Source organism: Parasteatoda tepidariorum, chromosome 7 (assembly GCF_982258835.1).
Source record: "Parasteatoda tepidariorum strain Cologne lab strain chromosome 7, Ptep-v5.0, whole genome shotgun sequence".
Taxonomy (NCBI): Eukaryota; Metazoa; Arthropoda; class Arachnida; order Araneae; family Theridiidae; genus Parasteatoda; species Parasteatoda tepidariorum.
This window is the reverse complement of record NC_141761.1, coordinates 98,800,310-98,816,580: the sequence shown is the minus strand read 5'-3', so window position 1 is coordinate 98,816,580 and position 16,271 is coordinate 98,800,310. Positions and strand designations below refer to the sequence as shown.

The 16,271-nt window shown below is 30.1% G+C and overlaps 1 protein-coding gene across 2 annotated transcripts in view; it reads right to left on the bottom strand.

Annotated features, from left to right (window-relative positions):
- LOC107450332 (alpha-1-macroglobulin) overlaps nt 1-16,271 on the bottom strand; it is a 70,837-nt gene that overhangs the window by 20,953 nt on the left and 33,613 nt on the right. For both annotated transcript variants that reach the window (XM_043047101.3, XM_071183087.2), the window contains 10 exons: nt 14,735-14,888; nt 13,234-13,383; nt 13,069-13,147; nt 11,074-11,165; nt 9,882-10,071; nt 8,030-8,114; nt 6,489-6,717; nt 4,928-5,158; nt 4,291-4,342; nt 1,724-1,816 (listed from right to left, as the gene is read on the bottom strand). In XM_043047101.3, the coding sequence (XP_042903035.2) occupies nt 1,724-1,816; nt 4,291-4,342; nt 4,928-5,158; nt 6,489-6,717; nt 8,030-8,114; nt 9,882-10,071; nt 11,074-11,165; nt 13,069-13,147; nt 13,234-13,383; nt 14,735-14,888 (1,355 nt within the window). The remainder of the gene's footprint in view (nt 1-1,723; nt 1,817-4,290; nt 4,343-4,927; nt 5,159-6,488; nt 6,718-8,029; nt 8,115-9,881; nt 10,072-11,073; nt 11,166-13,068; nt 13,148-13,233; nt 13,384-14,734; nt 14,889-16,271) is intronic.

Sequence of the window (16,271 nt, the reverse complement as noted above, 5' to 3'; positions counted from 1 at the left end):
TTCATCAAAAGAATCATCATTTGCCTTTAAATAAGTAGGTATCTTTTTAGTTGTGTTATAAGGATAGTTGTATTTTAATTTTTAAGTCACTGAGAATTGCATTGACTGGTTTTATAATACAGAAATTCTATCCTCTTCCAGTCTCTTAAGCCTAATTCCAATCCGTCTTAAGTTTCTCTCTGTTCTACGCTTATGTTTGATTTACAAACTATTTTTATTTCTTAGAATTAGTGTATACAAGCATTTTAAATTAATGATTCTAAATTTGTATTATATCGTAAAAATGACTGTTCTAACAGTTATGTGTAACTTATCTTACTGTGGTTATAAACTTTAATGTTATCGAGTAACGAAAATGGTGGTGGCTACTTTACACCAGGGCCGAAATAGCCTGGTTGGTAGGACGATGGGCTCGTACTCGTGAGATCGTGAGTTCGAATCCCGCCAGCTGAAGTTTCCTCGTGTATTAAATAATGATTTGATCACGTTAAATCTGTCGGGGTCACAAAGTCCTCGCAGTTCCCACAGCAAATCAATACCTCTGGAGGGTACTAAATTAGAGATTGATCCTTCTCTGGTTCAGGACAAAATTACTATCTGTGGATGAATGAAAGGAGTATGAATAAGTCCTCCCAGTTAAACTGGCTGTGACGTGGGTGTAGTTGAAAATCGTATTCTTAGCCATAGATGGGGCCACTGAAAAACAAGAAACTCGCCCTTTACCTTAAAATCGCCTGGTTTCACATACCAGGCACGCTGGTATTGGCAAGTGGCATTAGTAACAACAACAGTTTTGTACCAAGCCTTGAAACACTAGATCCAAGAGTTATATATAAGAATTTTATATATAAGAATTTCCTCTATAACAGTTATACATATATGGCGTTTTATTATACAACTTTAGTGTTAAGTAGTTTCCGTTATTATTTATAGAGATACACTGAAATAGTTTGCAGCATACCTTTTACGTAGATTTATATTTAATTATTAAATAAAATTGATCAATTCGACAATCTTTAAGGACTGATCCTTAACTATCTAATTATAATGACCGATTTAAATTTTTTAAAGAGTTTACTTATTTATTATTTTTAAAACTTATTAAGAGTTCTAATACAGATTTTAATCAATTCGAAATTCTTTTTTTATTCACATGAATAAATTATCAAGTTCTGTTCATGATTGGCAATGGCATGTAATACATTTGAGTTAATATAAAAATCTATGATTTTGAAGGGCCTTTTTATTGCGTTTTTTTCTATTAAAAAGAGCATAAAGGTTAAAAGTTTTCTCAAAATGATAATTCGTTGGTGGCAAGTCAAAAAAAAAGAAGAAAAAAAAGGCTGAGAGAGTATTTCAAATTTTAAACCACACAATTTTTTAATGTGACTTTAATACTATGAGACTTTTGATATTGAGTGGAAAAAAAATATTTTCTATTTTTCAATGCTACGTATGATAATAATAATTTTGGAGCGACAATTTTTCAAATCTTATCAGTATTGTTGCTCAATAATTTTTTAGTTATGGGAAGTTATAAATGATAAATATATGAGTAATTAAAATATCCTTTTATGTATAAAAAAATTTAATATTTAAAGAAAAAATATATAAATGAAGTAACAAGCAATTATTAATTAAGAAATGAAAATAATTCAAAACTGCATTTTATCAAGAAACATAATTTGTAGAATGAAATACAATAATAAGATAAATTTATTACCAACAAAATCCACGTATCCAGTGTCCGAACCCGGAACTACATTTTTGGGAGTAGTAAAAGTGACTTTTGTTTGAAATACGTTTTTTGCACTTACTGAAAACAAACAAAATTAAATATTGTGAAATATAGATTTATTTGGCATAGATAATATTTTTATTGGAATAAATGTCTTTCACAGTAAGTTAATACTCTTGGTGACACTGAATTGGTGATACTAAAAGAAAACAGAATTTTTTTAAATTCTAAATAGATAAAACTTCTTTGAAAAAAAAACGTGCTTACAAGCAGCAGAAATTTCAAAAAAAGATAAATGTAGCAATAAAGGAAGCGAAGGAAATAAAAAGAAACGAAGGAAATAAATATGACTACCGAAGCCGACGTCTTCAGGGGGTACCGGCCCCGGTAGCCATAAAACAAAACCTTTTCTATTGAGGGAGAGGCAAATGCCTAAAGTAACTCCCTCAGTACCCTGAAGGTTTTGTGTAGAAATCCAGGAAAAAACATGAAATACATAGAACCAGTTTAGAAAAGAAACTCAAAGAAAATCATCAGAAAATAAAAACAAAATCATCAGAAAAATTCAGTTTTTTTTCTGATGATTTTGTTTGAGTTTCTTTTCTAAATTGGTTCTATGTATCTCATGTTTTTTCCTGGACTTCCATACATCGTTTTGTTTTATGGCTACCGGGGCTGGTACACCCTGAAGACGTCGGCCTCGGTAGTCATATCGTAATTTTTATTTCCTTCGTTTCTTTTTTTGCTAAATATTGGTGGCACTGAATAAATATATTTTAAATATTGGACAGTAATTTTAAGCTCCATGACATGCTACAATTGAGAATTGTTGTTAGTGAAAATCTAGCAAATTACAATTGATTCTTTCAGCTTTCTAATTTTTCAAAATAAATATTAACTCAGGCAAATTATTTTAATGGATAGTTTTTTCTTATGAGTAAATTTTTAGTTTATTATTTTGCTTATTATTTACACAGTCTATGCTCATTTTCTAATTTTTCTACAATACTAAAAAAAAAGTGTATTTTGTTTTAAAAATCTTAACAGTTTCTAGTAAAGCTGTTAATTTTGTTTTAATTTTTTTAAAAGAATCTGTCTGATAGTTACGAAAAACATAGCTCGATTGCCTAATCGTTTAAACAGCATCCAGTAAAGCTGCAGATTTTGAGGTAATTTTGGAAATAAACAATAGGATGGTCTTATAGTAACGAAAAAATCTCTTGACTTAATCTGTTATCAAACAATCTTAGCAGCTCCCAGCAAAACATTAAATTTTGACCAAATTTTGAAAAACTAAAATTCAGTCCGAATGCCATAACGTAAAAATTTAAAGACCAGCACTTTTATTAAACATTCGAAGTGGTTTTATATACAGAATTCAGTTAATGGGAGGGGGTTGATTAAAGTTCGATTATTCATAGGATCGCATATTAAGGAATTGTTCTTTAAATTTGTTTAAAAATAATAGTTTTTGATTGAAAGAAATGATTTTATTATTGAAAATTATGGGTGTCTCATTTACAAATTAAGATACTATTACCCCTCTCGAGAGCGGAGCCCTCTAGTGTGGTAAGTAATGTCTTAAATTGGAAATGATGAAACAACGGATAATAATAAAACATGGCATTGGTTAATAATGAAACATAAAATTGGATAATAATGCAACAAACAGGATAACTTCGCCATAATTGTCACATAGATAATTGCAACTTCGCCATTAAGATTCGCAATAATTGTTACTTCGCAATTAATATTTATTAGAGAACAAGTTATAATTAATAAATTTGCTCAGTAATACTTTTTTAAAATAACATTAAAAATTAACGGTATATTGTTATAATAAATTCGGTGAGTTCACAGACGTAATTTCATATGTTTGATTACCCAAACGAGCTGATATATTAAATACAATTTGGCATGCATCACATTGTGTATGAAGATGATAATTAAATTCGAATATCTTTAACTGCAATTTACAATTGTGTAATAATGTAGTTTTCACACAAAAAAAATAATTGCAAAAAGGTCAATGAGCTAAGACACTGATTTAAATAAATTTTTCTTAAAATGTAGTATAATAAGGTATAATGATATAACGATGTTATAATAGAAACAAATTTTTTAAGTTTTAAACTCTTAATTTAGATAACAAATGAAGTCATAAGCGCATTAATTGCAGTGTAAAATTAAGAAAATATATATTACAGGTAACTTTTAAATTTGGGACACAAAAATATTTTATAGGAAATCAATAACTTAATGATTTTTAGTAATTTAATGCTGATATAAAATAAAAGTAGCATGTAAATCATTTTGAGAAAACTGTATCATTTCATGTGATTTTTCGACCATTAAAAATGCAACGACTACAATGAAAAATTGTGTTATACCATTATGTTTTTATCTTATACAAAGGAATTATAGTAAATATTATCTTATCATTATCTTAGACATATTAACTTATATTACATTAGAAAGATTATCTATTATCATATCATTATCTAAGACATATTATCTTAAATTATAAATATTATCTTGTTACAAAGACATACTTGATGGATAAGCTAGTATGCTTATTACTTTTTCTACAGGATACCCTTCAGCCTACAAAGTAGAAATATCTAAATAAATTTTCAAGGAAATGTAAATCTAAAATTTTTATACAGTATGGCACAATGAACTATTTTAGATTTACATTTCTTTTATATTTTATTTATATTTAGTTAAAAAATGTTTTCAATCGTTAAAGTAATGTTTCTTTTCCTATAAAGTAGAAATATCTGAATCAACTTTTGAGGAAATGTAAATCTAAAGTTTTTATACAGTGTGGCAGCATGATATATTTATGATTTACATTTCTTTATATTTTATTTATACTTAGTTTAAAAATGTTTTCAATCGTAACAGTAATGTTTCTTCTCCTATAAAGTAGAAATATCTGAATAAATTTTTAGGAAAATGTGAATCTAAAGTTTTCATACAGTATGGCAGCATGATATATTTTAGATTTACATTTCTTCAAACTGTAAAAACTAACTTTTTAAAAACTTTCTGTTTAGTTGTCTTTTAAATAGTTAATTTTAATTAATCCTTAAAATTCATGATAATTGGTATCTTCCAAGATAAGTAAGTCCGCAACAAAAAAAAGAACAATGTCTTATTGAAATGAAGTCAAAACTTTTACTGTACCATAATTTGAATTGGTTTGGTGACTGTATCTTTAGCATTGGTATTTGATATTGACGAACCACCACAGATACCGTGCGTTGAAGTTGTCTCAGCCCGAACTGTTACATTAACTTCTCCCAATTCAGAAGCTTTTAATACGATTGGGAATGTCGTTTTACCTTCTGGATCTACACATACTTCTTTATTGCTTGAAATCTTTGTGAATCCAGGATTATCAACCGTAATGGCAACCTATAGGAATACAAACTGATGCATTAAGAGTAGCTCCAAACATTGCATGCGGATACATTTTGCCACTTTCATTTATATGATTAAAAAAAATAATAAAGGATTCTGCTATATATGCAAATATGCTTAAGGAGATGGTCTTTTATGGGTATACATGACTATATTAAGCCGAAATAATGTAAGGAATATTTCCTCTTTTTTTCATTTTTTTCACGACAGATTAATATTCTAGCTCAGTTTAGTTAGCTTACCTTAGCGTATACGTTATGCCGTTTACCTTTACCACAAAAAATCAGAATATGGCTTTTGTGGCAAAACTTTAGTCTATCTCAAATTTGTATGGGGTCAATTTTAATTGCCCTGAATACATATTTTACAAAACGAATAATCTCTAAAATTTGTACTATTTACCCTTTCAGGACATATTCCCGAAAGCGTCCTCACTGTACTAAATACATATTTTACAAGACCAATAATGACTATTACTGTACTATTTACTTTTTCAAGACATATTCCAGAAAGCATCCTTACTACATTGAATGCAGATTTTACGAAATCATTAATCTCTACAGTCTGTACTATTTACTCTTTCAAGACATATTCTCAAAAGCGTCCTCACTGCACTGAATACATATTTTACAAAATCAATACGCTCTTAAGTTGTACCACGAGATGCATTCTAAAATGGTCACCACTACGCTTAAATCATTTTGAAAGAAAATGATCTCAAACAATTTGTCCCATTGATGGTTGAAAAATGCTATTTAAACCTGGTAAAAGCTAAGGTGATATCAGAATCTGAAAAACACCAATACATGTTTAGATGCCAATTGAATCCTAAATACGTTTTAATAATAATCAGCAATCAATTCCTTACTGTTTTCTCTGGCAACAATACAGATTTTGTTATATTTAATTCCACCTTCTTTAATAAAAAAATTTGAGATTTTGATGGCATTTCAGCTATATTTTTTTCTATAAATATTCTTTTGCGACCAATTCTTTTTGTGTTTCCTGTTTTCGACTTTTTGACTAGCGCTCTAAAATTTGCAGTGATTATAGTACACTTTGTATTTAATTTTAATGTGAATTAGACAAGTCAAGTGACTTGAATAAGTTGTAAAGATTGTAATTTTATGATTTTAATGCTTATCAGTGAAACCAATAATATTTTTAATGCAAAGATAAATAAATTTAAGTTTCAACAAAAGCAATTATATGTGAAATTGTAACTTATTAACATTTTGCTTAGTCATGAAGTCTTTCATTCTTTACCACTTGTTGTACCTGATGTAAGCAACAGATAAAATGTAAGTAAAAATTTTATACTTACTGGCAATGCACCAGATTCATAATTTAATACTGTTACGACTAGTGTTAATTCTTCTCCTCTAATTATAGAAAATGGCAGAGTATAATCAATGGAAAATGATTTGTAAGATGAAATGTAGGTGTCGTTGGATATTCCAAGACCATCTTTAAGATTCAAACAAATTGCTCTTCCTACCCAATCTGTTATGGTGTCTGGTAATTGTTTTTTAGTAATAAATGCACCATCTGGCCTGAAAAAATAATCATTCTTGAATTGAAATGCATTAGTACATTGAATTTCCTAGAATTAAAATTTGTGATCAACATATAAAGTCCGTATTTGAATTGTTCTTCAGCACCGCCAAGAGCACGTTCTTTGCATTACTCAGAAAGAAAAATTATAGATTTTATTCAAGCATAAGAAAAAATATAAGTCACAAAAGGTGTAAAACTAACCACGCAGCATACTATATATACGAATTATTTAGGACTTTTTTCAAAAAAGAAATATTCGAGACAGATATATGTAACGGAATGTGATTGAGTGAATAAGCAAATTTTACTTGAGATACGGTTTGCTTTGGACTTAAGATTTTGTTTTAAGAGTCTTGAAGGACACTCTAAAGAAATATTCTGAGACAGGAATGTCCTGGGGAAATTTCTTAGTGTGACAGAAATATCCTAGTGAGACAGAAATACTCTAATGAAATATTCCTGAGACAGAAATATCCAGAGAAAATTTCTTAGTGAGACAGAAATATTGCAACAAAAATTCTTAGTGTGACAGAAATATCACAGAGAAACGGAAATGCACAAAAGAAATACCTATTCTGAGACAAAAATAGCTTTGTGAAATTTCTTAGTGTGACAGAAATACCTTAGACAAACGGAAGTAATCAAAGGAAATATCCTGGGAAAATTTTTAGTAATACAGAAATATCCAAGCGAGACAGAAATATTGTAACGATATATTCCCGAGACAGAAATATCCTTTGTAAATTTCTTAGTGTGACAGAAATATATAAGCGAAACAGAAATGCTCTACAGAAATATTCCTGAGAAAAAAATATCCTGAGAAAATTTCCTAGTGTGACAGAAATATTATAGCAAAATTTCTTAGTGTGACAGAAATGTCCCAGCGAAACGGAAATGCTCTAAAGAAATATTCCTGAGACAGAAATATCCCGAGAAAATTTCTTAGAGTGACAGCAATATCGAAGTAAGATGGAACAATCCGGACTAGTGAATTGTACTTGACTGATATTTATAGCGAGGAAAAATTCAGCGAATTATTATTGTCGTTATTAAGCTGTATAGGAACGGAAGCGACAAAATTTTTTTACTCTACGTTAGTTATACTTATCAATGAAAGTAGAACATATTAAATAGGAAACAGAGAAGCATAAGTAATTTCGTTTAAAGTAATGAAAGCACTACTATTCATGATTATGAGTATATTATGTTCTGTAAGTATGAAATTAACATAAGATATTACGTAACTATGGATTAAGTACAAAAAAGTGTGTCTAACCAGAAAGATTCTCTACAAGTACATGAACTCACCCAGTCAAATCCATTTCGAACAACCAAGTTTCAGGATTTGTTCTTGCACCTGAAATAATCTGAGTGTCGCTATACATCCGTTCATCTGCAATAATTTAAATGACCATATAATTTACAAAGTTATACAAAATATACATAAATTACGTTTTATTTTTAAATATATTCTATTAGTGAAAGTTTTAGTTTATATTCTATTAGCGTAAAAGTAAATATTTTATTTATTTGTTTGTTTATTATAGTTATATTACACATCTTTGCGCTCGGGAAGTTTTATTTTAATTTTATTACCGTCGTTGAGCAGCTGATCCCTTTTTTGGGTTTACAACTGCTAATGCTCAACCCTGTAGCCTTGTACTTTTGAACCCAATCCACAAGACAAGGGAACTCCTGGATCAAATATTGGAAAAATCTGTCTTCATGGAGGACTTTTTGATGGAACTAACCTGCATTTGCGTTACGAAGGGGGAAAAACAATGAAAACCTCCCACGGTTAGCCTGATGGCAAGGAAACTCTAACACATAATCCGTCTGTCACAGAGGATATTTCACGTCAGCACTGTGGGTCGGAGTTAGGTGGTTGCGAAATTAGTATCGATCAACTATTGCTGGGATTCGAACCCGGTTCACCTCATTGGAAAGCGAAAGCTCTCTTCCCTGAACCATCATGACTCGCTCGGGAAGTTTGCTGCAAAACTGCAGTCGGGAAAAAGATATGGCAATTTATGAAAATGCAATTAAAATTGTAGATGAAAACCTGATTATCATCATTGATAAAGATCTTCCGGCGTCAATTTACGAAAACATAATGAAGTCTACTCTGTCTGACGAAGTGTATCCGGTAAAAAGAGGATTTAGTCGCTTGGTGGTGGTGGTGGGGGTTTGATGATTAGCTCTTGTTACCCAAGATCCTGTGGTTGGAAATATGAACTCGTGGATGTACGGGTCATTCTGGGCATTTCAGCTCCCTCAAAATCTATGGATTTATTCTTTGCCAGCAGGATAACTGTCCCACTTAGAGACGCTAATACATAGAGACATGCGCAGATGACGAAATGTGTGTTCAATAATTAGACTTGCTATCACAGAACCCCGATCTAAATCTAATAGAGCACCTTAACTTAAATTTTCCCAAATTTGTTTATTAAAGTGCTTAGTTCATCGATGGCAGCAGTGAAATATAATTTTTTCTACCAAATGTATTTTTAACAATTATTTTATACCATTTTAGCTATAAGCACTGTTTTATATTTTTTTCTTCTTGGCGAAATTATGTAAACTGTTATATTAGTATATCTATTTTTAAGGCATTTTAAGTTGTACTCCTCGTCTGTAAGTTTGTTTTCTGCTGTCTTTCTTTCATCTCAAACTTATTTTCATTTACATTTCCATTTTTTAGTGACATAGACGCAATATAAAGAGCAATTTGTTTCTTAGGATAATTGTTCTTTATTTTGAAATATTGATATCGCAAAAACACTCGCAAAGGAATGCGTCCTGAAGAGAACCTTTACGTTTTCCCATTAAAAATTTTCTACTTTATATATATATATATATATATATATATATATATATATATATATATATATATATTACGTAATTTTGATCTCAATTCGACGAAATAGAGAACAAAAGCGAAGTAGCTGGCACTCCTTTCTCCAAACTTGGAAGCCCAATTAAAGAGAAGACTTTCAGCCGTGAACTTTAACTTTTTTGAGGTTTAACCCAGCTCTCCACCAGGGAAGTGAGAGTCTCCTTTACCGATTGTGCTACTGGAGCACTATCTATCTTTACATTGAAGTTAAAGTAATGCTTTGAATTAATATGTATCAGAAACAAAAATAAAATAAACTACCTGATTCCGACCCAGAAGTCTCATAATCTTCAGTTCCATAATCTCCATAAGTGTATTCTACAGCAGGAGTTTGACCAAAATAGTCTTCGTTTATGTATTCATCATCATAGTATGACGCGGGATACTTTTTGTTCCTCTTGCAAGGTCTTGTAACAAGGAACAGATCACTGATGACCAGAACACTTGAATCCTAATTCAAAGTGCGCAACAATTCAATATTAAGACCAAGAATTCTATTTCGTCATAAAATACAGTTACAATTGATAGCGTTCAACATTTTGGATATTGGTAACTGAATAGTAAGTAATAACTGAAACTTAATTTCGTTAGATAGCTGATGTAGATTCGTTATTTCGTTAATTTCGTTGGATAGCTGAACTGCAGAAGCGACTTTCTCAAAGTCAATCAAGAACTTTGGTACCCATGCCCTTTGTAAATAGAATAAGCTTCTCAAGGATACGTGATTTCTTCACTCACCACACTTTCTCCCTTTTCGTTACCATGGATTTCGCAAACTTTGATTTTTTTCCCATGGCAGTACATTTCAGTAAGAAACAGGAATATACTGAAGTGTGGAAAAGTAAAATTCGCCGAAACCATGGTAATAGAGAGGAGAAAAGGGTGGAGAGTGGAGAAATCCTGTAAGCTTGCGATGCTTATTTTATTTATAGAGAAGAAAAATAGATAACAGTTGCTTGAGTAATTGTTATCTATCATGTATTGTTATCTGGAAACACATCTATTATTATCTGAAATATAATCTATTATGCTATTGTTATCTGAAATGTTTTGATAGCTTCAAAAAACATAATTCTTGAAAATTTAGAATTAACCAAATATATTTAGTGTTTATAATAAATTCTAATAAATGACTCCATAGAAAATTCGAACTTTTGAAGAAAGTTTTGCATTTAAATTTTGATTCAAATTGCAATGAATACAATGTTATGTTTTAAATGTACTACTTCATTTGTAATTTACAGGAAATATGAGACCAAACTCTAGTTACATAGCATCAGTCACTAACATTAGATAAATAGTTTTCAGATTTTTTGTGTAAAACGCTTTAGAACTAAGTTGTACCGGGTTGATTATCATATCACTGATTCAAGTTGCATTGAAAGTTTCGTAATCTTTTATTAAGTGATCTTGCATGGGATTTAAACACAATATGCTAGGGGGATATACTTACCTGAAATGCAGCAAAAGAATCCACATAATTTGGAGTGCCATATTTTCCTATTGGTGGTCGAGTCATATTCTTGAATGCATTGTTATCAAGACCTAAAAATGTAAAATGTTCTATGTAACAAAGATTTTTATTGCTAATTAAAATAATTGTTTTCATATTATATCGATACTTGATCGATATTTTCCTCGAATTAATATTGAATTTTTATAAATAAGCTACTGTTCGTAATACTCTATTATTAAATACTGAATTATTCCTTGATTATATGCAGAGATTAAGAATTAATCTGATAAACTAATCATTATTAAATTATACAGAGATAAAAAATTATAGATAAAAAGGACCCGAAAAAAGGCCAGTAAAAAACTTTTGAGAAAGTGGTTTAAAAAATTAACACTTAAGTTTCCAGGAGATTAAACTTAAACTTATCTAGGGCTTTACTTGTTATTATATCCCATATTTTTTTTCTCTATATTTCGCTTCTAACTGCATTTGTCTTCAATTTCTCGCCCCAAAAGGAAATATTATTCGCAGAATACTCCCACTATTTTTCGCTTCTAATTGGATTTGTATTCTATTTGTCCCTTCTAAAAGAAGTCATGTTCACAGAATTCTTCCTCAATTTTTCGCTTCTAATTCGATTTATTTGGCTTAGATTTCTCCCTCCTTAAAGAAGTATTGTTCACAGAATTATCACTCTATTTTTTGTTATTAATTGTATGTATTTGTCTTCAATTTTTTCCCTTCTAAAAGAAATATTGTTTACAGATATCTCCCTCCATTTTTCACTTCTAATTAGATTTGTCTTCTATTTCTCCCTTCTAAAAGAAGTTATGTTCACAGAATTCTTCCTCAATTTTTCGCTATTAATTGTATGTATTTGTCTTCAATTTTTTCTCTTCTAAAAGAAATATTGTTAACAGATATCTCCCTCAATTTCTCGCTTCTAATTTGATTTGTCTTCTACTGCGCATTTGTAAAAGAATTATTGCTCACAGATTTCTCCCTCGGTTTTCGTTTCTAATTGGATTCGTCCTCTATTTCTCCCTTCTAAAAGAAGTATTGTTCACACAATTCTCCCTCTATTTATTTCTTCTACATATGTTTTGTTTTCATCCTTCTAAAAAAATTTTTTCATGGTTACCATATGATGCGTAAAATTTTTTTATGTTTACACAGCTTGTCAATTTCGAGTGATTCTGAATCCCAAAAAAGTAATTGGTGAAAGTGATTCTAGTGATTTTTTTACATTTTTATACAATATATTCTCATTTCGTTTGTTACGTTTGCAATAAAGAGTATCGAAATATTTGAAAATTAACTTATTGCTTTTAAAAAAAGTTTTGGAATACAAATTATTATTTCCATCCATATTTTTGATTTTTTTTAAAAAATGGTTGAAATCTTTTTCTTAAACAATGAGAAATGTTTGATTGTTACAAAAGTTTAAATAAGAAATTTAAAATCTCTTATTTCTGCAAATGAAAAATATTTTTCAATCTTAAAATTCAAAAATAACCATAAAAAATGACTTTAAACTAAAACTTCTAAATAAAAATTTGAAAAAAATTTTCGTAGAAGTTCTGAGAGATATTATGTCCTATTACACAACGAAATTTTTAAAATTCCTTGGAAGTTCTGAGAGTTATGTGCAACATATCGAAATCTATAAACACGAAAATTTCTAAGAGAAAGTTTTAAAGTTCCTTAGGAGGTCTGAGAAATATCATGTGCTATTTTCTTTTAAATCTAAAAAAAAAAAAAAAATGAAAGTTTATTTGTCAACTTTTTTGAAAAGTATTTACCATTGCAAAATCAAAATCAAAATCATAATCAAAAGTTTAAAAACTTAAAACAGAAAAAATACAAAGATTAAATGTTTAACATCAAATCCTAGAAGGCGATTGAGGACTTCTATTAAATAATTTAAATAAGTAGGTGGTAAAGTATAAACAAAATATTAAACCGAGAAAAAGTTGAAAAATCATGACAAACCTGGCTGCTTAATATCACTATAACATGGATTAGATGGTCGGTAATAGTCATTAAAGAGACTTGTTCTCAACTGGTAAAGCTATAGAAGAATTTCGAACTTTGAGTCAAAAATTTAAAACATTTTTATCTATCACAAATTGTTGTACTAAACGAATTCTACATTACTTTGTCCGGAGTGATTTGATCCCCGGAATTAACTATAGTGTCACTTTGATCTATTGCTTTTATACCACAAAAAGAATTAGGAGATGCTTTGATGTAGATATCGGTGTCTGATCCCGGTTCTTTTTTCTTGTCTCCAAAAAAGAAGTCAACCTACAAGAACATTATATTTGCATTTGAATTAAGATTTGTATGATAGCAATAACAGATAAATTTTACTGTGTAACAGATAGAAGGAATAACATGTAATATAAGACGACTGCAAAAATTCTTTTCTGATTTAAAACCATATGATATACTACTCATATTTATTAGAAAGGCATTTATTCATCCACTGGTTGTGGTTGTGTGAATGGCGTGGCAGAAGTCGAATTCCTGACCATAGATGGCGTCACTAAAAAACAGGAACAATCGTACCCCCCACTGCCTAAAAACAGGCATACGACAAAAAACAAACAAACTTATTCATCCATAATACACTTTCTTCTGTTATTTCTCTCAATGCTTCACACATTTTTGGAAACATTAATGCATGATTTATCTTAAAAGAAAGCCACAAACGTGGTTTAAATTTCTGCCACAGAATGAGAATTTTTTTTTATATAATTTTGTCGAAAGTGAATATATTTCAATATGAATTTTTTTGCATATCTTGGTTACGTTTCATAAGTTTTTTGTATTGATTTTTTTCTATATTTTGTATTAGTTATCGTTTATTTTGAATGTTTCAATTTTTAGTTTGTCTTGTTTATCATAAGGGATCTAGATTTGTTTTGTTTATATTTAGTTTAATAGATTTCTAATCGATTTTTAAAACTCTATCCTTCAAATCATTAAATTATCATCAAGTAAAATTTTTTTTTTGAATCAATGTCTTGGTTATTTCACTTTAAACATATGTATTATTGATTGTCTTTTTCTCGGCAATTATTTTTTTTTTTATCTTTTATTACCGGTGTAGAACAGAAGAGCCAATTTTGAGTTTACGATTATCAATTCTCAACTTCGTAGCCTTGTAGTTTTGAACCCAACCCAAAAAACAATGGAACTCTTGAATCAAGCAATGGGACTAACTAGCGAGTACGTCCTTTGATTTAACTAACCAGAATTTACGTTATTTGTGTTACATGAAGAGGAAAGTCATGAATCCGTCCACAGTTAGCCCAATGGCAAGGAGATTCTAATTCATGTTCCGTCTACCACTGAGGATATTTTACGTCAGCACAGTGGTCGGTGCGAACCAAGAGCAGCATTTGTACCATCCAACCATAGGCGTATTTGAACGTGGGTCACCTCAAAGGAAGAAGAGCGCTCTATCTGATAAATTGTATTAATTTCAAATATAATTTATTTGCACTTTTAACTTAAAATATTTATCAACAATATGGTTTGTTTTGTTGATTCAGCTCGGTTATTTTCAATATATAGTATTGGTTATCTCTTATATTTAGAATATATTGTGCTTTACTTTTTGTATTTTTGATTTCTAATCGGCTTAGATTACCTTGTTTTTAAAACATTTATCAACTGCGATTTTCATAGAATCAGCAATTATTTCTCTGTTGCCTTTTATGTAATATATGAGGAAAACGAATTCAGGAGCGAGATACTGACGAATCTGTATTGTAACTTCTACTTTTCCAAGATGTGGCTGATAGCTGAAAGTAAACACAGTAACTGAATATGAAATATAAACTAATTGATATTAACTGAAGGAAGATAAAATCTTAAAATACAATGTATCGAGATGATTCTGATTTTTTTGTCAGTTAATTAAAAAAAAATTAAACGGAATGAAACTTTTATGTAAATACTTTGCCAACTCACAGAGATATTAATAATATTATAGTACTAAATAATGACAATAAATAATACCGTTAACTGTAACCCGAAAAATTATTAACGTGCATTTATCATCTTGTTTTTCTAAAAATGTTGTTATTATTAATAATAACTGAAATAACTGTGGTAATTACCTAATTAGAATGTGTGGGACATTTTCCGGTTTACAATTGCCCGGAAATTTTTACACTGATATATTTAAAGGTTAAAAATCTACTGAATGGTTTATACTTGCCAGATATTCCTACATATTCCCTACAATGTTAGAGGCTGCTTACACTTACTGGGATTCCCTACACAGATGTTTTTAGGGTTCAGGATAATTGCCCGATTTACATTAGCTCAGTATTCCCTACACTTTTTTTTCCGATCTTTATATGCCCTTTCTTTCTTTTCCTCATAGGGATATCCCATGGTATTTTTATATGGCGAATTTTCGCCATGAAACTAAGGTGTGCTATAGCTTGTGGAAATTTTTTTCCAAAGGCCATGGTGCATCTTTGCCATACAGCTATGGCGACATTTCTCTATTGGTATTTTACCACAGAGTTATAGATAAAAAAAATAATTACCATTTCTGGGAAACACCTAACAGCATCTACGCAATACCATTAGGTGCACAGTGGAATTACAGTACTTAGATGTAGAGCACCACCTAGGGGCTTACGACATTTTCAGTCATGGCTTGCAGCAATTCTCGATCCTTAACAATGAGCCATAACTACCATAAAAGAGTTCGGGTTAACTTTTTGAGGTGCAAACCCAATCGAGTCTGAAGATTTTATATCTAAGCCACCCAAGACCACTGGGAGTTTTCAGTGTCCAAGCCCGGTGTTCATTCCCGAGATCACAAAGTTTTTTTTTGTGTTCGAGCCCACCCGCGGCCAAAATTCAAATGATAGAAAGCCAAACCTTGCGAACTGGAAATCTCAAGTAAATATATTATTGATTACTAACATAGAGATATAATACTTTATATAATACCTTTTGTATATAATCCCTTTTAAACCTTATAATTATTTAAACATTTTTATATTGTAGCCAACATATTTGTGAAAATTTGTTTATTTTGGAAGTCCTAAGAAAGTACACGAAAACTTTATCACGAGCCAAAAGCTCCCTTCATGTAACGACCTCGAACCCGTGTCGGTCTCAAGCTGAGTCCGTTTTATCTTTATCCACTCTAAAAGTTTCTCACG